The following is a 21,070-nucleotide window of genomic DNA, read 5'->3' as shown; positions in this document are numbered from 1 at the left end:
CGGGGGCGGCGGGCGCGGCGAGGTCGGCGGCGGCGGCGGCGGCGGGGAGGCCGCGCGGCTCAGCGGCGGCCCCGGGTCCCGGGGCCCATGCACAGTCGCGGCGGGCGGGCGGGTCGTCCTGTGCGCCGTAGCCGGGCGGCGATCTCTGCATTCCAGCTGGGCGCGGCCTGGGCGGAACGGAGCGCGGGAGCGCGGCGGCCGGACAGCGGGCACTCGCGGGGCGGGCGCGAAGGGCGCGGCGGGCGGCGGCGGAGACGGCGGTGGCCTCCAGCCGGGTGGGCGCCCAGATATAGCGGCGCGGGGCCAATCGGCGGCGGGCCGGGCGGGGCGGGGCGGGGCGGGCTGGGGCCGCCCCCTCCCCGGGGGCTCCCTTTCTTCTCCGACCCGGCGGATTCCACCGCAGCCTCCTCCGCGCAGCGGCCCCCGCGCCCTCTCTGAGCGAGGGACCCCCCCCCCAGCCGCCTCACCCCGAGTGCGAACGGGCCGCTCCCGTGGGCTGGAGCTGGGGAGGGGGCATCCTCATGGGCGCTGTCGGGCTCTCAGAGACGAGCTGCCGTCCCCACCCACGGAGTCAGACCCCCGCACCGTCTCTGGGGGAGGGCGGTCGCTCCCTCATGAAATTACACTGGGAGGAGGAGAGGGGCGTATTTTAACCCGTGTTCTTGGGAGGCTTCCCAAGAAGCCTTCTTGGGGTCTAGCTCAAAAGAAGGGGGCACTCTGGAAAAAGTTCCCTGTCTCTGTGGGGAGCCTGTCCTGGGTAACCGCAGCGCATCACGTCCCCAACCCTACACACACATGTGGAATTTTCACCACTGGGGGCTCCGAGGCCCCCTGTTTGTCCATGGTGTTCCATGCCTCGCTCGCAGAGCCCACTCCAGACGGGGAGAACCGGAATGCTGGACACCCTGGACCCACAGCGGAGTGAAGGAAACCCCAGGGCGTGGGGACCTCCACCGAAGGTGCAGAGTCCCAGGCCTTGTTCCCCTTCCTGCGGCCTGCTGGGGTCAGGGGCTGGGACCATCCGCACCCGGCCGCCCTGCCGGGCTCCTGCCTCTGCCAAGCAGTAGAGTGAGGCCAGAACCAGGGTTGGGGGAGGGGGAGGGCAAGGGGGGCCTCCCCTGGGCCTGGGAGGGTTTCCAGAGGAGCTTCGGGCCTCCTCCAAGTCTGGGAGGGGACCTGGGCTACAGGAACTGGGGGGTCTGAGGGGTCTCTCCCAGGACTGTTGCCCTGCTGAGGATGGGATGAGTGTGCTCAGCGGCTCTGGGGGCCTTTTCCCTCCCAGACATCCACTTACAGCCCAGGATCTGTGCGGCCCTGCTCCCCTCCCCACCAAGTGCTGGGAGCTCCACATTTTGGGGCCCAGGTGTCAGTGACCCTGGGCTTGTGTGGCCAGAGGCTCTCAGTCCCCTGGCCCTTTTAGTGCTGTGAATGGGGCGGGTCCTCCAGCTCTGCCCCGCGGGCAGCTCCTGAGCTGCCCCCAGGAGCCCTCCTGGTTTGAGGAAAGGCCAGCACCCCCACAGAGGTCCCTCAACCTGAGGGCTGCTGGCTGTCTATCCTGTCTCTGCTTGGGGTTCTGTCATGTAAGGCCTCGTCCGACGGCTGGAGGAGTGAAGCCCTGGGTGTCCCGGACTTGTTTCGAGATCCCTGAGACCCCACAGCCTCATTCACCACATAGAACTGGGCTGATGTACTGGGGGCCGTCAAGGCACCAAGGTGTGGATTCTCTGGGTCTAGGGGAAAGCTCAGCTTTTCCCGGGAGGCAGGCGAGGGTGGGGGGCCCTGGGGTGGGCAGGTGCACAGTCCTCTCCCAGTGGGGCCAGCTCTGTCCTGGCCAGTGTTAGTGGGTGGACTGGGCACCATGCAGGGGTGGGAGGAGATGTGTGAGCAGGACTCCAGGCTGAAGAGAGGGTCCAAGGAGTCAGCACCTGCTAGAGACGGCCTTTACCCTTCCAGGTGTGCTCCGAGCTCACCGGCGCCTGGCTTAGCCTGGCCCGGAGCTGGTCTGGGTTGGTGGTCCCTGGGGCTTGGGAGGGAGCCTTGAGGGTCCTCCACTGCAACCTCCCCCCACATTAGGATGGATCTAGGCTGATCCAGCATTACCTCACCACGGCCGCGGTCCCCTCCAGCCCCCCTTCAGCCCCCTCCCACCCACCCAGGAGAGCCACCTCGCCCAGCACCAGCCAATGACCCTCCCTCCTGGCAGAGCTGTGCTGCTCAGGTGTCCAGCTGTCCTGTCCTGTGGGCTGAGGCTGGGCAGGGCAAGAGGAGAGCCTCCTGGGGTGGCTCCCTGCCTCTTCAGAGTCAGGCTGTCTTTCTGTGTGTGCGCGTGCTGCCTGCTCAGGGTGAGGACGGTGGCTCTGACCCACTGTCCAGATGGGAAGATAGTGGGGGGGTGGGAACTGCAGTCGGGGTGGCCCTGCCCCCAGAGCCCCGGGCTGGGGGACTCCCCTGGGCTATGCAAGGGCTGGTGGGGGTGTGGTCAGCGGTGCCTGGGGGAGGGGCGTCAGATGTGTGTGTCTGTGAGCTTGTGTGTGGTCTGTGTGTGTCTGTGTGACGGGGAAGGTCTGTGTCTGTCTACTGGAGCATCTAGCGCTGGAGTCTTCCCACAGCCTTAGGAGTCAGGTGGCGGCCGGACTCTGCCACAAGAGGGGGTCCCACAGGGTAGAATGGGGGTCCTGCTCAGTAAAACCCTCACCCTCAACACCCACCAAGGGGGTGGTCCCCAACAGCACAGCTCCATCCAAAGTGGGGGTGATTCGTGAGTCCGGGTCATTCCTGTGCGTCTAGAACCGACCTTGGGCTGGCCTGGCCCAGGTTGGCTCCTGCCCACCCTTATGGGGGCCCTGTGTGCAGCCCCCAGTGCCCCAGACAGAAAGGTGGAGTAGAGGGGCACGCTTTCTCTGCAAGTGTGGGGCCGGGCTGAGTGCTGAGTGGACACTGCCCTCCCTGGCCTCCAGCCGTGCCCTCGATCAGCCAGGACCAGACCCCTAGGCTCTGGGTGAAGCCTGCAAAGGATGCTGGGCAGTTCCCCTCGGTGGCTCTGGGTGGGGGATTGGCTGGGCTCTGGGAGTGGCAGACCTCCCAGGCGCTGCCCGGGGCACAGACCTCACAAGCTCCCACCCGCCTGGCCCTGGCTGCTGTAGGAGCGGGCGTCTGGGACCAATTACTGAATCCCTCGGGGCCGGACCCTCCTTCTGTTGGAAGGTGGGGGTAGGCTCCCCATCAGACACAGGTCCAGGTGGAGGGGAGTCTTCTGTGTCCTGAGACGTTGGCTTGGAGCCGGACTGCTCCGTTCGAATCCCACCTTGGGGTCCTTGAGACCAGGAGGCTCTGGGCCTGGCCCTCATCCTGGTGCTCCTTCTTCAGACCCTGCTGCAAGGGCTGGGGTTGGGGGTGGGGAAGGCAAGGCGCCGGGTCAGCCTTGACTTCTGTCCAGGGGTCAGGGCTTCAGAGGGAGCTGCCCAACGGCCTAGAAGCATATGCGCGCATGTCCCTCCCCAAGTGACAGGCCGGTCCAGGTGGATGCTGGGACTCGTGCCCTGCCCCGTGCCTTCTTGCTCTCAGCCCCAGGATGCTGGGCCTGGTGTGCACAGCACCACCGGGCCTCCCAAACGCTGTGGGCCTTGCTCCCGAGAAGGGGGGCGGGGGGCAGGCGGTGTGGGCTCAGCGGCAGCAGCTGTCACAAGGGTCAGGCTCGGCGGCTGTGACTTATTGGTCCCTCACGGGGACCCGGGTCTCGGGCCGAGCTAGGTGTTTTGGGAACTAGGGTGTCAGTAGTCTCGTGGGGGTGTCAGACTGGCTGAGGGTCTGGAGCAGAGGGGACATGGTGTGGTCACTGTGGGCGTTTTGGGTGTGTGGGGGGGATGGGGGCCCGCGGGACGGAACAGGTTGGGGCTCCTCTGGGAGAAGGGGCACAGGACCTTGTGGGTGTGAGGAGGGTGGCGTGGGTCCCCTGTGGCAGGAAGCACTTGTGCCGACGCCCCAGGCGTCCAGGGCTGTTGTTGTAGAAGGGGGGCTGTTGCTCCAGCAGAGTTGGGCCGCTGGACGCGGGGAGCCCCGGGGTGACGTGGGGCGGCCCTGTGGGTCCTGGGGGTTTCAGCAAGCTGTGTGGGCCCTGCGGGCACAGCAGGGGCTCCATGGGAACCAGGCTCTAGGTTTCCGTGGCAACAGCAGGGCGGGGCCAGGAAACGCCAGCTCAGGAAGGAAGGCCACAGCTGTGAGGAGGGAGCCTGAGCAGGCGCCAGACACTCTGTCTGTCCAGTCGTCCGGCGGGCCCGGAGCTCCTGCCCCAAGCCCTGCCTCCCCCCAACCCTGCAGACCCCCCGATCTGCGCCCGGGGCCCCTGAGACCATGGCTGTCTTTATTCCAGGCAGCGCACCCGGGGTCTGGGTGGGCAGGTGTCCTCGTCCTGCAGGAGCTGGGCCCCACTCCCCTCAGGGGCTTTTGGAGGAGCAGAGGTGGGGCTGTCTGGGTGTCCCGGGCAGTGCCCACCCTGACCTCCTTGCCTGGGCTGGCCTGGCCTCTCTCACTCTCCTGCCAGGCTCTGGTGACAGTCCTCAGCTGCCCTGGGAGCGGTGCAGAGAAGGAGCAGAGCCCCCCGGGGGCCCTGCAGCTTGTGTTTCTTTGCTGCTGCCCTAGCTTTGCGACAAGCGGCTTTGATGGCCCAACCAGCTGGGGCTGCCAAACAGGCTGGGGGGCAGGCCTATGTTCTTGGGGACCACCCACCCCTTCTCACTCAGGGGCACGAGCCATTCATTCGTACATTATTGAGTGCCTGCTGTGAACTCAGCTCTGCTCTAGGAGACAGTGAACAAAACAGACCCAAGTCCTTGCCTGGGGAGGGGGCTCCTGTCCTGCTGGACAGGGACAGTCAATAAATCCAGAAACAAGGCAAAGTATGGGGTGCCGGGCTGCGGAGTGTGCTCTGGAGACCGGTGCTGCCGGCTGTGGGGGAGGGAGGGGCCGTGTCATGGGTGCGCATGGCCTGTCACTCTGTAACGTAACTTTTGAGACAACCCCAGAAGGGAACGTGTACAAGAGATGAGGGGATACCTGGAAAAGAGTGTTGTACACAGTGGGAGCTGCATGTGCAAAGGCCCTGGGGCAGAGAGGTGTGCTGATATAGGGGAAGAGCAGGGAGTGCAGAAGGGAGGGGACAAGGAGCTGTGTGAGGCCTGGGGCGGGGGTCTGAGGGAGAGTTGATGACTTAGGAGGGTTTTGAGCAGAGGAGGGTGTGATGTGACTTAGCTTTCTACAGTCTCAGCAGAGCTGCTGTGTGGAGATGGGCCTGGGCAGCTCAGGAAGGATGGACTCACCACCAGGAAAGGAGGAGATGGGGTCTGCTCCTGGCTGCCCAGCCAGGAGTTTCCTGGAGGAGTTTCCAGGAGGGCAGTGGGGGTAGTGCGCGCAGACCCATGGGAGAGGCTACCTCAGGGATCCCTTGGTTTGGTGCCCTGGGAGTCAGACCTCCGCCTTTCACCCATAGCCCTGGACCACCCCCACCCCATCCCCACCACTCCCCCCCCCCCCCGCCCCTGGGCCCCTGGGGATGGGGAGGGTGGAGTGGCCGCCAGGCTGGCGGGCAGGGCAGGGAGGGCTGCGTTTCTGGGAATTGTGTGGGGGAAGCACATTGTTCGAGCCTGGAGCAGGCGGCCAGGGCTGCTGCTGGCCTCTAGGGGATGCCTCCTGGCTCCCCCAAGTACTGCCTCTGGGGGAGGGAGCTGGGACTGGGCCAGGGCTCTGGGCTGGCCTGGGGACTTTCCTGAAGATGCTACTGTGGGTGGGCAGCTCTTCCCACTCTGCAGACTGAGAAACTGAGGCCCCAAGGAAGGGCTGCGGCAGTGGCGGATCTGCTAGTGCCTAGGACGGTGGGGCTGGGGTGCTCCTGCCGGATCTCAGTCCCTGGTCACTGCCCTGCCTGACCTCAAGAGGCCAGGATCTGAGGGAAGCTGCCGTGGGGTTGGCTGGGGTCACAGTCCTACACAGCCCCTGTGGTGGTTGCCGTGCTGGGCTGGAGGGTCTGGGGGACGAGGGGCAAAAGCAGCTGGGTGCCCAGGCCCCGGGGAGAGCTGCCTAAAGGTAGCATGGGATGGGTGGGGGCTTCTGGGGCCGCGGGAAGCGAGGTGGGGCTCTGTGTGAGCGCAGCAGCTTGGGCCTTCCCACCGAGGCCCCTGCCTCAGCCAGAAAGGAAGCGCGGATGCGACCGGCTTGGGTCATGGCCGGCTTGGGGCGGGCAGGGGGTGGGGGACACAAATAGAAAAATAAATGGCCTGAGCTTCCGATGTTTCCGGACTGAGGATGGGGGAGGGGCAAGCCTCTGGGCCAAAGGTGTGGTCCAGCCTATGGGTCCTGGACCTTGGCTGTGTCGCTGGGGTGTCACCAGGCCGCTGTCAAGGGTGTCTCCCCCTCAGAGGCCCCAGGACAGGGCCCGGCTTCCCACAGAGGAGGCTCCTGAGGGCAGATCTGTGTACTTCTCTCCTCTAGGGGCTGCCCCATGGGACCGTCGTGGGCACTGAGGGAGGGCGCCTGGCGGTGGGCCTGTGGAGTGTTCGGGAGAGCACTCTGGAGTAAGGCAGGGGGTGGCTCTCCCATCCCCCGGGGGCTCCTTCTCTGCTCCTTGCCGACCCCTCTTCACCTCTGACCTCCAATCAGGAGCCCCTGGATCTCCACCCATACATCTCCATTTTCACGGCTCAGTCTCCCAAGCTGGTGGCAAGGCCCTGCTTTGACTCCCCGTTGCCTCGTCAGGGCCACCTGGCTCTCAGCTCTCTGTCCCCCACCCACCCCTTCCTCTGCCCGGACCCATCTCAGCAGGAGAGGCTGCGGGTCCTCGGCGGAGGGCCCCATCTGGTTCTGGGAGGGTCTATCAGGCCTTCAGCCCAGAGCAACAGGGAGGTCAGTTCTGAGTTGGCCTCCCTGGGCGTGGGGGTGGGGCCTGTCTTTGGGGCTCCCTTGCTGGGTGGTAGCTGGTAAATGTGGGTCCCTTCCTGCCCGCCCCTGCCTGCTATTGTTTTCTCCTCCCTTCATGAGACACATATTTACTGAGCAACTCTTAGGTGTCCCGGGCTGAGAACGTGGCAGGGGGTGGATGGGAGGCCTTGTTTTCCCAGCAGAGCAGTCCTTGGGAGACAGACATCTGAGGGGCAGTCCAAGGTGGTTCTGAGTGTCCCAAGTGTGAGGACCCCAGGCATGGCCGTTGTGTACGCCTGTGAGCAACTTTGTCTCCCCTGGGACTGCGGTTGCATGTGGGGGTCAGAAAGGAAATGAACTTCTCCGTTGGCAGAGGGGTCGGGGTAGGGTCTGGAAGGCCGGAGCCCTATGGAGGGCCCAAGTGGGGTACAGCGGGTTTGCATAAATCCCCTCGGGGAGAAGCCCATGGTTCTGATGCTGCCGTCTGGGCGCGGATTTGAGAGGGTATCCGCTGGTCAGGCAGCTTCTTGGAGGAGGAAGTTCCCAAGGTCAGGTAGGGTCCATGAGGGGACTGGGGCAGGCTGCGAACGTCCTGAGCAAGGTTCCCAGGGTCATGGACTCACGGGGGCCCCCCAGACCAGGAACTTGATGGTGGAATACTGAGTTTTGGGGTTGGTGGGTGCTGACCCAGCTTTAGCCCTGGTGAGGGTGGGAGCCCCCGCAGCCCCCACCCACGAGGGCCTCTCTGTCCTACTGGGTCTGCTTCACAGTTGTGGCCAGAATGGACTGCACCTCCCTAGGGGGAGGGCGGTGGACACCGGGCTGGTCAGCTGATCTGTGGCTCCCGCCCGCCACCTAGAGGCCACTGCTCATCATGGGACACACAGGCCATGCCCCTGGGTCATCCCATTCACGCTGCCTGGGGCCCTACCCCCTCCACGCAGGGTTGACCTGCCAGGTTTCAGGGCTCCTGTCTCAGGGGAACAGCTGTGGCCCCCAGCTCTCCAGCTTGGAAGTACCCTGCCTCCTCTGCCCTGTACCCCCGATCTGTTCTGTTGACTCCCTTTCCCGTCACCTGCCCTGCCTGGGGCCAGGCTCCTGGGACACCCCCTAGCAGCCCCCAGCCCAGCCCTCTGTGGGCCTGCGTCCTGCAGGGCGTCCCCACTTCCTGGCCATCGCCCTGCCGAGGCCCCAGTGTCTTGGTCTCCATTTGTCTCCAGTCTCAGTGGAGATCCATGGAGGGGACATGCCGGGCTCCTCAGGAGGTCTGTCGCTGGAGGCCCTGGAGGTGGACACCATCTGGTTTCTCCTGGAGGAGAAAGGGTCCTAGGCAGTCAGGCCAGGATCTCCATTCTGGCGTTGTGGGGGAAGGGCTCTAGTCCTTTGGTGACAGTTCTCCCTCTCCTCCACGTCCTCACTTTGGGGCCACGTAATGGGGCAGTGCAGGAAGTAAAGCTTGTAGGGTTACAAGGGAAACCAGTTATAGTGAAACACAGGTATTTAAATATTTCCTAAAGTGTTTGATACAGAAAAACAAAACTAAAAAAAAGTGTGATATAGAAACCCGAGCACTTTAAAAAATATATATTTTACTTATTTATTTGACAGAGAGAGACACAGGGAGGGAGGGAACACAAGCCAGGGAGAATCAGGCAGAGGGAGAAGCAGGCTTCCTGCCGAGCAGGGAGCCCAATGCGGGACTCGATCCCAGGAGCCTGGGATCGTGACCCGAGCCGAAGGCAGACGCTTCACCAACTGAGCCGCCAGGGCGCCGTTCAGAGTCTTCATTTTTAACCAGCTCCCTTGGTCATGCTTTAGTCACATCTTTGTGGCTTAAACCATTCAACCAGCCCCACAGAGAGGCGTTCCTTATACTAAGTCCCTTGCACAGACAGTGGGACTGTCGGTCACCAGCAGGTGCTCCCAGGCAGGGTCAAGGGTGAAGCCCCACACTGGTTTCCCAGGCTGTCTACCTGCCTGCTCTCCTCCCAGCACCTGGGGCTCATCTGTCCAGTGGAGATCAGGTGGGGACTGACCTTGAGGCTGGGCCTTGACAGTGACCTGCCTGAGGGGGCTGTGCTGATGGCCAAACCCCGCCTCAACTGATGCCCTGGCCAAGGTCCAGTGTCTGGCACGAACCCTCTTGAGAACCAGGTGATGCTTCTGAGAGGCCCGTGCTGATCTCTCGGACTCCAGTTTGAGGGACCTTAAGCTGTTTTGAGTGCTCCTGGATATACACCTGCCTGCTCGGGAGGGTAGAGGCCGAGTGGTCTGTCTGCCCTCCCTCCCCTGTGGTCCAGGCTTTGTCACAAGCCATGGCTGAGCTCAGCATCCCAGGGTGCTGGGTTGTGGTGGCTGGAGGTCTTCAGCACGACCGGGGGTTTGCTCTAAGAAATCCCCTGAATCAGCTCATCCCTGTCTGTCTCAGAGGCCTGGCTGGGGAGCCTCCATGGACACGTCCCTGTGGGCGATGGGGGCCAGGGTGAATTTCTGAGGTGGTGTTCTCTGGGGTTCTTGTTGGTGTCTGTCGTGCAGGAGCCTAGTGAGCTCCCCGTTCTCACCAGTCACTGCTTGTGCAGAGCAGGGCTAGAGGGTGTATAGCTCCAGCTTCCCTGTGTCCCTGGTGTGGCCAGACCCTCAGAGGCTGCACACATGTTCAGACCATGGGATTCTGGTCATAAGGACTTGCTTGGTTGGGAGGGTCAGAGCTATGGTGCCAGAGCACAGTGAGAGGCAGAACCAGAGCTGGTCTGGAAACGAGGTGATGTGTTCACCATCAGGGGGCCTCTGTCCTGGAAAACCTTTGCTCCCTCTAAGGAATTCCATGCTTTTCCCTTATGATTACTAAGGAATCTCATAAGTAACCATGTTTTCCTTTTCACTCTGGCTGCTGGGAAGCTCAGTCATAATCGAATTAACACCACCGAGAGTCCAAGGCCTGGTCAGCCGACTGGTCAGCCGAGGCCATCTGGTCATCCCATCTGCCACCTGGTCTCACAGCTACTTGGCCTGAATTTCAGGGACTGGGGCTCACAGCACTATAGACATCAGTTCCCTGACTTGTACCCTCCCCCAGAGTTGTGCCCTGTCCAGCAAACCACCCAGCATGGTATCACTGAGTGCGCGGCAGATATCCGCAGGGGATGCTGGATCTGCCCCTTCTGCTGCCCCCCCCCAGGCCTCTACCTGCAGCGGCCGGCCCTCCAGCTAGGTGCAGGCTGGCCATTCCCAGGGACCGCCCCCAGCAAAGGTGACCACTGATTGCTCGTGCGGTGTCCCCTGACCTGTTCTCAGCGCGTGGTGTTTATCAACTGACCGCATCTGAGCAGCGCCGTGAGGCAGACATTTCACGGACGCGGACACTGAGGCACCGAGGGGTCAAGGAACTGTCTGAAGCTCGGACCCCAGGATTCGCGCCGGAGCGGACGCCGGAGGAGGCCCGGGACTTGCTCTCACGACCTCTCCGAGTCCCCCGGCTCCCTCGGACCCCGCATCCGGCTACTGCCCCCTCCCACCTGCGGGCGCCACGCACCAGCGCTCAGAGACCAGAATCCAGGCCAGAGCGCGCAGGGGTCCGCGCGGCCTCGGGGCGCGGCGTGGGGGTCGGGAGCTCTCCGCAGGGTCCCGCGGCAGCGGAAGGTGGAGAAGAGGGCGCCAAGCGGGTGGGGGGCAGGCGACGGACCCGAACGCGCCTCTGCGGGTCCTACGCAGTCGGACCGCCGGCCGCTCCGGGGAGGTGGGGGGGTCGGGGACGCACAAACCCGGGATCGCGCCCGCCCGGCACGCTCCTTCGGCCTCGGTGCTACAGCAGCGCCCCCAGCCGGCTCGCGGGCTCGCGCGGGCGCTTGTGGGACTGCGAGTCTTGTGGCCCCGTCGGTCTCCGGCGACCGCCCGCGTCAGGACTACACTCCCCAGGAAGCCATGCGACTCCGCGTGTCTTCTGGGAGTTGTGGTCCAGCGCGGAGCGAGCGCGCGCGAGGCGGGAGGCCGCGGGAACTCCATGTCCCACGATGCAGCGCGGCGACCGCGGGGGCCGGGGGTTTGAACGGAGGGTCTCCCGACCGCGGTAGGGCTGCGTCGGCTGCGACGGGTGCGGGCGACGGCGACGGCCGGGGCAGGGGTCCAGGCCCGGAGGCTGAGGCTGGCGCGGCGGGCGCTGGGGGCCCTGCCCCCGAGGCGATGATGGGCAAGGAAGAGGAGATCGCGCGGATCGCCCGGAGGCTGGACAAGATGGTGACCAAGAAGAGTGCGGTGAGGGGCGCGGGCCGCCAGGACCCCGGGACCCCCGCCCCGCCGACCCCCGCCGAGCCTGCCGAGCCCCCTTCAGGGTCGGGGAGACCACCCGAGGGGCAGGACGAGACCCCGCCCCAGCAGAGACTCCCGGGACGTGGGGAGACCCCCGTCGGTGGCCGAGACCCCTGCCCTGGGCCAGCCCTGCCCTTCACTCCCGCACCCACGGCAGAGGCCGCAGTTGGGCCTGGACCCGGTCCCGGGAGCCGCGCTCTCTGGACTCAGACCCCAGCTACCAGGCCGAGAGCCCGCAGACCTGAGATCCGTCTCCCTCCTTGCCCCCTAACTCCAGACTGCCCCCCCGCCCCCAGCCCTGCCGGAGCCGGCCAGCGGAAGCATTCTTGGGTGCCGCCCTCCAGGCCTTGCCGTCGCCCCAACCTGTGCAGACCTTTCGTCCTGGCTCCCCCCCCCCCCCCGTGCCTCCTTCCTTCTCAGCCTGGGCATCCTCGCAGCTCGTTCCACCCCCGCCCCCAGGACTCTCCGCGGAGCCCCGACCCCGACTCAGAGCCTTCTGTCCCGCCCTAGGCCTCCCACATCCTTTCTTAGCCTGCAGGAGTTCGGAGTGTAAGACTGGAAGCCCCTGCCCGCCTCCCTTCCCCGCCCCCCACCCCAGCTGCTGCGTGTCCCTTACCTCAGTTCTGCCTGGGGCTGTAGCTCTCAGCGTCCCCCTTCACAAGCAGGCCAGGGCCTTTCTTGGTGGAGCGGCCCCCTTTTTACCCTGTATCTGTCCCCGGCCTACAAGAACCAGGTTTCCCTAATAAATTCTTTCCCTTCCTAGCCAGGACTCAGCCAGCAGCAACTGGGGAATGGGTAGTTATGTAGAGAGACCATTGGGATAGAGCCCTGGGAGGTGGGTGAGCCTGTCCTGGGAGTGCCTTGGTGAGAGAGCCGCTGGCCAGCTGTGCCTACTGTGCTGCCTGGCTTCTGTTGTCCTTGGCCAGTGAGTCTTTGGAGGAGGCTGTGCTGTGGTCTCTAAGAGGAACCAGGCAGATGGGGTTCCAACGTCAGCCCCTTTTCAGCTTTGAGATTCTGACAACCTACCTGGCCTCCCATGGACGCATCCTTGGTGGGTGGTACCTGCCTTTGGGATGTCGGGAGGGGTCCTGGCCGGCTCCCTGAGAGGCTCTGTAAACACAGCCTTCTCCCCCCAGGACTGTGAGCACCTGGTTAGGGTGGTGGAGGGGCTCCATCATGGGCTTGAGATGCTGGGCGGCCCCTCCAGGACTGTCTGCTTGCTCTGGGCTCTGAGTGGTTTTTTGGGTTAAGCAGGCTTTTCCTGGATCCCTGTTGACCAGGTTCTGGACAGGGTTTGACACTGGGACCTAAAAGGGGGCTGGCTCCCCTCATTCGTTCAGCAAACGGCAGCCCCCTAGAGAGAGAGAGAGAGAGAGAGAGAGAGACACACACACACACACACACACACACACACACACACACACACACACACACACTCTGCATTCATGCCCCTGGGAGGCCGTGGGCAGCACAGAGCAAGGGTCGGGGAGCAACCTAGAGCCGTTTCCAGAGGTGACCAGAGAAAGAAGCTGCTGCTTCTCTTGAAGGAGACAAAGAACATCCCCCAGGTGGGGTCAGAGATGGGTCCATGCAGGGCTGGGCGGGGGCAGGTGGCGCTGGGGGAGGGTGTGTCCAGGCAGAAGCAAGGAGTACGAGGAGCGGAAGCTGAGCACCCTCTGGGCTGGGAAGGTGCCTGGGGTTTGAGGGTGCTGTGGTGCGGGCAGAGAGAGAGCTACCAAAAGTTCCAGTGCCTGGGAGGCTCTTTGGGGATCTGGGACCCATGACTGGGAAGTCAGGAATGGTGTTTCTGCCGGTGGTCTGGAGCCCACAGAAAACTGATCAGTGAGCAGCCCTGTTTTTGGCTCTGATGACCATCTTTTTTTCTCTGAGGAGGTCACTTCAGGGCTGGACTCTGCGCAGCCTGAGGGGCAGAGCCTGCTGGGGGTGACGTGGGGGGCGGGGTTAGAGCATAGATGTCACCCAGATTGGGGGATGGGGCAGGGCCAGCCCTTCCCACGACCTGGGCTGCAAGACGTGAGGGTCTCACAACCTTGGGTGGCTGGGTCAGGTTATTTCTGCCTCCTTCATGTCAAGGGAAAGACCCACACATGAAAACACGTGTGTTACGAAGTGAAGCCTCTGTGAAGAAGGCAAGAAGGGAGGAGGCTGGAGGTGTCGCGTGGGGTGTGGTCACCGATTGAAGTAGAAGGGGCTTTGCCAAGAAGGTGTCCTTTGAATAAACTTTGAAAGAAGGAGGGTGCAAATTTGTAGATATTTGGGAGGTGTTTCTGGTAGTGGGGGCAGCAGGTGCAAAGGTCCTGGGGTGAGCAACTTGGCACACTTGAGGAGCCTTAAGCTGAGCCTGGAATGGAGAGAGCAGCCCATTTGTGCATGGCCTTGGTGTGGGGGAGGGCTTTGAAGAAAAAGATGTGGGGTGGGAGGGGGCAAGGAGGGGAAGGTGGCTGGCCTGAGGGTTAAGGCAAGGCCTGGAGGGATTGATGAAGGGTGGGGCCATGGGACATGAATCCGGGTGTGGGTGTAATGGCAGTAGTGCTTGGCCTCTGCAGGGGACACTGACCTTGCTGGGTTGACCCTTCAGCTGGTGGGTGATCCGCTTCAGGGAGAAGCTGCCCAGCTCACCACAAGGGACGGGAGACTGGATGGGGCAGTGAGCACCCCTGGGGCCACACCTTCCCCTGGATGCGACCCTCCTGCTGGGGAGGGGCTGCGGTCCTTGGAGCTGTTTCCTGCAGCCGTCGCTTGGTCAGTGACCCAAAATCCTGGGACTGAGTTTGCCAAGCTGCTTTCCGTCTCATTCTGGCCCTCTCTGGGCATCTGACCCCAGGTGGATCTCCAGATTGTTGCTCCTTGTGCCCCCCCCCACCTTTTTTTATAGGAGGCAGGGGCACTGGCCACAGAAACCTCGAAGTCATTTATGAAGGTCCCCCTTCTCCTTCCAGGAGGGAGCCGTGGACCTGCTGCGGGAGCTGAAAGCCATGCCTGTCACGCTGAGCCTGCTGCAGGTAGGGCTGGGCGCCTCCTGCCTGGGACAGCTCCCGGGTACCTGGCAGGGCTTCCTGGCCCCTGCCTCGGGGCCTTGGTTGGTACAAACGTCTGTCTTGGAGGACACCGTCCATGCCTCTGTCTGTTGCTCAGGAAGACAAAGGGGCACCTAAGGATAACCCACCGTGTTTCTTGCTGATGCTCCTGGGCTCCTCATGGGACAGAAGCCCTCAGAAAGGGTATCCATTGCACAAGCTGGTCCCTGTTCCCTGCCCCGTGGGAGCCTTGCAGGGTCTGTGAGGAGGGTGTGATCGCCGCCCCCCAGCCCAGGCTGCTTGTTTTGCAGTCTACACGGGTTGGCATGTCTGTCAACGCCCTGCGGAAGCAGAGCTCTGATGAGGAGGTCATCGCGCTGGCCAAGTCTCTGATCAAGTCCTGGAAGAAGCTCCTGGGTGCGGGTCAGGCGGCACGGGCCGGGAGCTGGGCCCCTTGCTGGTCAGCACTGTGTAGGGTCTGGGCAGTGCTGTTCCTGAGCCAGGGCCACCTGGGAGTGGGGTGTTCCGGAACTGGTCCGGGAAGGCTTGGGGCTGGGACACCAGGGGATCCATCGAGAGCAAGGGGAAAAGAATGCTGAAGGTAGTAGCAGGAGTGCACTTGAGGGTGGCCAGGGGCCCTGGAGGGACCTGGGGTGAGTGGGGAGATCACACAGAGAGAGGGGGTCAGCGCAGCTAGAGGGCAGGGGCCAGAGGATTTGTGGGGGAGAGGAGGAGGGGAGACAGCTGGGGTTGTAAGACGCCCATCTGGGGACCCTGAGGGCCCCCACCCCTTCCCAGCCTTTCCTGGGCTTGGTCCAGACCCTTGCGAAATAGAGCTTGATGTCCTGGGTCTGTCTTTAGTCCTGAGTGGCCGGTGGCCTACGTGTTGGACAAGTGTGTTTATTCTGCTGGGGGGGCGGGCTGTGCCTCGTCCTCTGGGACGGTCCCCCAGCATTGGCTCGGGCTTCAGGAGCCTTGTGGGGGATGTGCTCAGTGAACGGCGGTTCACCGTGACCCCCAAGGCCCAGTGGGGGAGTGACCACGCCTGGTCTTTTTCCAAGTTCAAACACTCCATCGGTGGGGGCTGTTAGGCAGGGGACTCTGGACTCATGGGTCACTTTGGGCAGATGGCTGTGCTGTCTGCTGGGATGGCAGACCCCAGAGAGGCCTCACAGGCAGTGTGTTTGAGGGGTAGGAAAGGCGTGTGGGGGCTGTCTTGGGACCTTCTGAGGAGGGAGGACAGAAGGCCCCAGGTGCAGAAGTCTCAACAGCTAGGGTCCCAGGTGGGTTTAGGGTGGGGGTGCTGGGGCTGGTGATTTGACCAAGGCTGTGCCGTGGTGGCGATCTGCTCCCCTCCTGGCCTGGCCCTGCCCTCCTGTTCTGCCCCCCCCAGCCAGCCTCCCCCTTTCTTCGCACTTGCAGACGCCTCCGATGCCAAAGCCAGGGAGCAGAGGAGGGCTGGGCCTCTCCCCGCATCGTCCTCGAAGGAGGCCCCTGAGGCCAAGGATCCCAGGTAGGGCACCTGGAAGACTGCTGCTTGCCCTCCTGCCCCTGCCCCCCACCCCTGTCCCTCCTGCTCAGCAGATGGAAGGGCAGGTTTCCCTGTGCCCTGGGGCTGCTGAGACCATTGAAATGAACACTTCTCGGAGGGTACTTTCCCTGGGGGGCTGTGCCTGGCCTGGGGGGCCTCTTGCTGCTCCCTTTTCTTCCAGAGCTCCTCCGGACCCTGTGTCTTTCCAACCCCAACCATCTGCAGGGTGAGGCTGTGTCCACCCTCTGCAGCGGTCCCCCAGCTCCACATCCACGTCCTGGGGTCTGCTTCTCACTGGCCAGCTCTGGCTGAGCAGCCCCCTTAGCTGGAGTCGCACTGCTGCTGAACCCCTTTCCCCCTTGGGTGCCCCAGGCCGCGGCAGGGTGCAAGTTCTGGGGGTTCTGACGCCTCGCTGCTGTGGCCCCAGGGAGGCAGTCGTGGAGACCAGGGTTCCTCATGGGGACGGCTGTGGCCCATGGGCTGCTTTGCCTTTGACCCCATGGCGCAGAAGTGGCAGGAGACCAGCCAAGGCTGATCTCTAGACTCTGCGTAGCTGTGCAGGGCTGTGGGCTCATCCGCCAGTCGGCACCTGTTCCCTCCAGGAGGCCCCTGCTCCCCCTGACTTGTGGGGCTCACGAGATGCAGGGGTGTGAGGGGGAGGGCTGGGTGGATGCAGCTTTGTTGTCAGCTTGTGGGGAGTGCCCAGCCCATCCAGGGGCATCTGTGCTGGATGGGGCCACCTGTGGTCTGGGCAGCCCCCGACACCATCCGCCTCTCTCTGGATTGGCAGCTGGTCTTGAGGGGTGCGGCCCTGTGGTCTGGCCTCCCGGAGGGCAGGGACCCCCTCTCCCCATCTGGGAGGCCCCACCCGCTAGGCTTTCCTGCCTCTGGCCCGCTGGGCAGACCCCTGGGGCGTGGTGGGCTGGAGTGCCGGGGGCAGGACCGCGGGCTGCTGTCAAGGCAAGAAGGAATAGGGTCGGGGATTGTGGCTGTCCTGTTGGCTCTTCTGGGGCCCGTGTGTCCCCGGGCTGCACATGGCCCCGGGGGCCTGTCTCTCTCCAGCCGCAAGAGGCCAGAGCTACCCAGGATGCCGCCGGCGCCGAGGATCACCACGTTCCCGCCCGCGCCGGTCACGTGCGACGCAGTGCGCAGCAAGTGCCGCGAGATGCTGGCCGCGGCCTTGCGGACCGACCGTGAGCGCCTGCCACGCGCGTCCGGGGTCCCGCGGGAGCCTGCACGAGGCCTGCTGGGGGACGGCCTTCTCCTCTAGCTCGTTGCAGCTGAGCCCAGGTTGGGGGCGGGGGCGGGCAGGGGGCCTTTTGGTCCAGCAGAGCACCTGGATCCTGGGCCTCGGGGGCTCGGGGGCTGGGTGGCTGGCGGAGGGGGTGCGGCTGGGGGGGCCGCTAGTCTGGGCTGTGTCTTGCAGATGACCACATGGCTGTTGGCGCGGACTGCGAGGGCCTGTCGGCCCAGATTGAGGAATATATCCTTTATGCGGGGATCTGGAATCCGGGGCTTTCTGGTGGAGTCAGGAGGACAGCCGGACTCGCTCCCTGGGGGCCACGCCAGGGCCCTCCCTGGATCTGCTGAGGGACTGAGTCCACTGGGGCATGGGTCCCCAGGGCTTTGTAGCCATGGCTGGGCCTCAGCCAGGGGTGGGTCTAGGGGGGGCCCCCCCGCTCAGCAGCCTCTCCCCTCGCTGCCAGGCGCGGGGGGCAGACTGCATTGCTGGGCCCCCTTCCCCTCGCTGGCCCCCCTTGGCTGGCCCCATGGGCGGGTGCAAGGCAGCCACCCTAGGCTCTGGACAGGTCCTTAAACGCCTGCACGCATCTTCCGGGACGTGGGAAACACGGACATGAAGTACAAAAACCGTGTGCGGAGCCGCATCTCCAACCTCAAGGACGCTAAGAACCCCGACCTGCGGCGGAACGTTCTGTGTGGTGCCATCACTCCCCAGCAGATCGCGGTCATGACGTCGGAGGTGAGTCTCGCTGGAGGGGTGTTGGGGGCCCCCCGTGCACTGTGGTGAGTACGCGGTGCCTTGTCCAGGAGATGGCCAGTGATGAGCTGAAGGAGATCCGGAAGGCGATGACCAAGGAGGCTATCCGAGAGCACCAGATGGCCCGCACGGGGGGCACTCAGACGGACCTGTTCACCTGCGGCAAGTGCAGGAGGAAGAACTGTACCTACACGCAGGTGCGCCCCGGCCTCTCCCTCACGCTCCAGCAGCCTGCGCCTGCCCCTGGGGCGGGGGGTGAGGTCCGCTGACCCCTGGACACATGCACAGTGAAAGGCGCAGGCCTCCAGAGTCACCTTGGGGACCTGCTCCTTTGCCTGGCACCCCTGGTCCCCCGCAAGGAGCATTTCGGGGGTGGTTTGCTCTGGGCACTAAAACTGGGGGATGTGGCCTCCCCCAGCATGGGGGAGCTCCAGGGGATGTTGCTGAGGCCAGTGGGGGTGTGTGCTGTGCTGCCTGGACAATGGTCAGACCCGTGGAGGTGGACAGTGACGTGGACCTCCAGATGCGGCTGGGTCCCTGCTAAGGGAGAAGGGTTGGAGTCGCTGCGGCAGCCTCGGCAGGTCGGCCAGGGGGCGGAGGGTCTCCCATGCCAGCACCGCTCAAGGGTCCGGCAGCCTCCCTGCGTTGGGACTCCAGGGAAGACCTGCACCTCGGAGCCTCCCGCTCCAAGTGACTGAGTCCCTGGGGTTGGGGGTGGCCCCCTCTCACCATAGCCCTCCTGGCAGGTGCAGACGCGCAGCTCTGATGAGCCCATGACCACCTTCGTTGTCTGCAATGAGTGTGGAAATCGCTGGAAGGTAGGTGGGCGGGCCTTCTCTGAAGGTGGGTGTCTCCATCCTTCCAGATGTGGGACCCATGTGACGGGGGTGGGGGACAGCCATGCTCCGCCAGCCTCCTGGGGCTTCAGAGTAGGTGGGTGGAGACCCCAGGCCTGCTGCTCGCCCTGCGGGGGTCATGGGCTCCACGTGGCTGACCGCGCTCATCCATCCGGTGCAGTTCTGCTGAGCCCTCCTTGAGATGTGCGTGAAGCCTCAGGCTGTGGCCAGCACATTGCTGCGGCCTCCCCGTGTTCTCTGTCGACAGACACTGCTTCTTGACAGCTGCCCTGTGCCCACCTGAACTTCCCCAGAGGGCTGCGCACCCTGCTCCCCAACCTTGCCTGTGGTACACCTTTCTTCCTCTTTCCCCCAAATTATTAAATGTTTCTTTTTGCCATTCTGATGTCTCTGGCCCTTGGTTCTGGCGGACCACGCAGTCTTGGGCTGTGAGCTGGGGCTCCTGCCCCCACTGTCTGGCCCTCCCCCGCCCCACGGGAGGGGGATGACAACCCTTCTCCTTGGGATCAGCTGACACTCGGGTTTGGTTCTGCTGGAACAGAGATGGAGGGAAGAGCCCTGGGGCCCTCAGAACACTGGGGGCAGACTCTGCCTGGGTGTGCCCGTGGAGAAGGGGCAGCTGCTGGGGGTACACGGCGTGGGCGTGCGCACACACGGGATCGGGTGGAGGGGGCCTTAGGTAGAGGACCCAGGGTCTCCCAAACTTCCCCAGGCACTACAGCTCTGGGCCTAGGGCTTATGGGCAGGAGGCTGCATCTGGGTCCCCAGCCATTCACAAGGACTTGTCCTCACCCTGACCCTCTGCTCCTGATGATAGAATGGATGGGGTGGGCCCTGGACCTGCTGCAGGTCTGAGTCGCTGTGCCTCCCAGAAATTCAGGTGATGGGGCGGCAAGCGCTTGTGCCTCATGGAGGCTGCCCCTGTCAGCACCCCGCCCTCGCCTTGGCACCCTCACCGGCCCATGGGTGAGCGCAGCTGCCCACCGGGGCCAGGTCTCCTCTACTCCCTGCCCTGGGTCTGGGACAATCCATCATTCTTGAATCTCCCCCAATGTGAAAAGAAAGGAGAGAACGTTTGCTTTAAAAATATCTTCAATAGTAAGATCCTATTTTGGATGAAGAAGGAATGGAGATAAATATGAAAACATCTTTTTCTTTTTTTGATAAAATACAGTAAAGACATGTTTCCAGGTTTAAACTTAATGAAAATATAAAAAAGAAACTGGCTCTTGTTGCCTTGAGCCTAGTTCTGAGGTTCTGGGTCTGATCTGGGCGCAGACAGCTTGAGTCAGAGGGTCTCCTCATGTCACAACTAGACGTCACAGAGGCTCTGCTTCCCATCAGAGGCATTTTTCAAGGTCCCCGGCTGCCGGGGAGGAGGCCCCCCATGAAGCCGCTGGGTCCGTGAGCACTCCTGGGAGGGTCGGTCTCCCCCAGCAGAAGCCCCAGCAGGAGCCCTGGGCCAGCCAACAGGGAGCCGGTTCGGGAGGGGCTGCTAGATCCCAGAGGCCCTCACACCTGCCTCGCAGCAGGACCACAGGGTACCATGGCCCTAGTGTAGAGAGGGGGCTCCAGTCTGGGACTGCCCCCAGGGGTGCTGGGCCCCCGTGGGCGTGCCGGATACCTGCTGACACAGGTTTGTGCAGGTAACCGAGTCCTTTCCTGCTGGATGGGTCCCGAGTCTGTGCCGCCACGGGCGGGTGAGCAGCCTAGGCCTCGCTGGAGGACTGGGAGCTCCCCCGGAGCAGCAGGGCACGGTAGGTGGGGGAGCTGAGGAAGCGGGGGTAGGAGTCCCGGTGCATGAGCGTGTAGATCTGCAGCTGGGCGTCATCGAACGTGTGTGCGGACGGCTCCTGCATCTTCTTGTTGATGCCTTCCCGCACGCGCGAGTCCAGGCTCACCTGCGGGAGGGGATGCGGGGGTCAGGGGCCCTGGAGGTGTCCCCGCCCCCCCAAGCCCCGCCCTGGGTCCCCACAGCGGTGCACCTCTTTGGGGGACAGAATGGACACGTAGTCCTCATAGATGAGCCTGGCCTTCTCGTCCACCACGTGCTGGTTGGCCTCTGCCTTGAGCTCCTCACAGGCCAGCCAGAAGAGCATGTTCTCCTCGCTGTACTCCGTGCGCAGAAACTCCCGGAACACGCTCCGGCCCGCCGGGCTGTGCATCAGCTTGTCGAACGACTGCGCCCAGCTCCGCACCTCCTCGGGGCTCGGCGTGGCGCTGTGGGCATTCCCCGCCAGGCCAGGTCAGGCCTGCACCCCCCGCCACCCAGACACACGCACGCACGCGGCCGGCCACACCTACCATGCCTCGCAACCGGGGAGAGGCTGCAGCTTGTTCTCTCGGGAGACCCGCCACGCTCGCCGCCGCTCTTCAGCCCTGCCCGCAGAGAGAGGTGGCTCTGGCCTCGGCGGTACACCTGGGCTGGGTG

At 63.9% G+C, this 21,070-nt stretch overlaps 3 protein-coding genes across 12 annotated transcripts in view; 1 reads left to right on the top strand and 2 right to left on the bottom strand.

The window, feature by feature from the left end:
• Positions 1-189, bottom strand: part of LOC111141475 (SRY-box 18) — a 2,115-nt gene extending 1,926 nt beyond the window's left edge. Inside the window, exon 1 of the mRNA XM_022494052.1 lies at positions 40-189. Within this exon, the coding sequence (XP_022349760.1) occupies positions 40-151 (112 nt within the window). The 5' untranslated portion in view covers positions 152-189. The remainder of the gene's footprint in view (positions 1-39) is intronic.
• LOC111141477 (transcription elongation factor A2) overlaps positions 1-19,015 on the top strand; it is a 20,546-nt gene extending 1,531 nt beyond the window's left edge. The window contains exons 1-10 of one of the 9 annotated variants that reach the window (XM_022494055.1): positions 10,933-11,160; positions 14,175-14,237; positions 14,564-14,669; positions 15,675-15,765; positions 16,846-16,976; positions 17,210-17,266; positions 17,610-17,764; positions 17,833-17,979; positions 18,529-18,600; positions 18,800-19,015. In XM_022494055.1, the coding sequence (XP_022349763.1) occupies positions 11,089-11,160; positions 14,175-14,237; positions 14,564-14,669; positions 15,675-15,765; positions 16,846-16,976; positions 17,210-17,266; positions 17,610-17,764; positions 17,833-17,979; positions 18,529-18,600; positions 18,800-18,808 (903 nt within the window). In that variant the 5' untranslated portion in view covers positions 10,933-11,088 and the 3' untranslated portion in view covers positions 18,809-19,015. Of the gene's footprint in view, positions 1-10,932; positions 11,161-11,657; positions 11,764-12,630; positions 12,783-12,809; positions 14,238-14,563; positions 14,713-15,674; positions 15,766-16,845; positions 17,074-17,209; positions 17,267-17,609; positions 17,765-17,832; positions 17,980-18,528; positions 18,601-18,799 lie in introns of those variants that run through there. The other 8 variants (XM_022494060.1, XM_022494059.1, XM_022494053.1 and 5 more) reach the window with 8 other exon arrangements.
• A 757-nt stretch (positions 19,016-19,772) lies between these two features.
• LOC111141787 (regulator of G protein signaling 19) overlaps positions 19,773-21,070 on the bottom strand; it is a 6,592-nt gene continuing 5,294 nt past the window's right edge. For both annotated transcript variants that reach the window (XM_022494600.1, XM_022494601.1), the window contains 3 exons: positions 20,944-21,018; positions 20,625-20,859; positions 19,773-20,540 (listed from right to left, as the gene is read on the bottom strand). In XM_022494600.1, the coding sequence (XP_022350308.1) occupies positions 20,349-20,540; positions 20,625-20,859; positions 20,944-21,018 (502 nt within the window). In that variant the 3' untranslated portion in view covers positions 19,773-20,348. The remainder of the gene's footprint in view (positions 20,541-20,624; positions 20,860-20,943; positions 21,019-21,070) is intronic.

The sequence above is a fragment of the Enhydra lutris genome, unplaced genomic scaffold, assembly GCF_002288905.1.
Source record: "Enhydra lutris kenyoni isolate GAN:26980312 unplaced genomic scaffold, ASM228890v2 scaffoldscaffold6, whole genome shotgun sequence".
Classification (NCBI taxonomy): Eukaryota; Metazoa; Chordata; class Mammalia; order Carnivora; family Mustelidae; genus Enhydra; species Enhydra lutris.
This window is presented reverse-complemented; position numbering and strand designations above follow the sequence as displayed.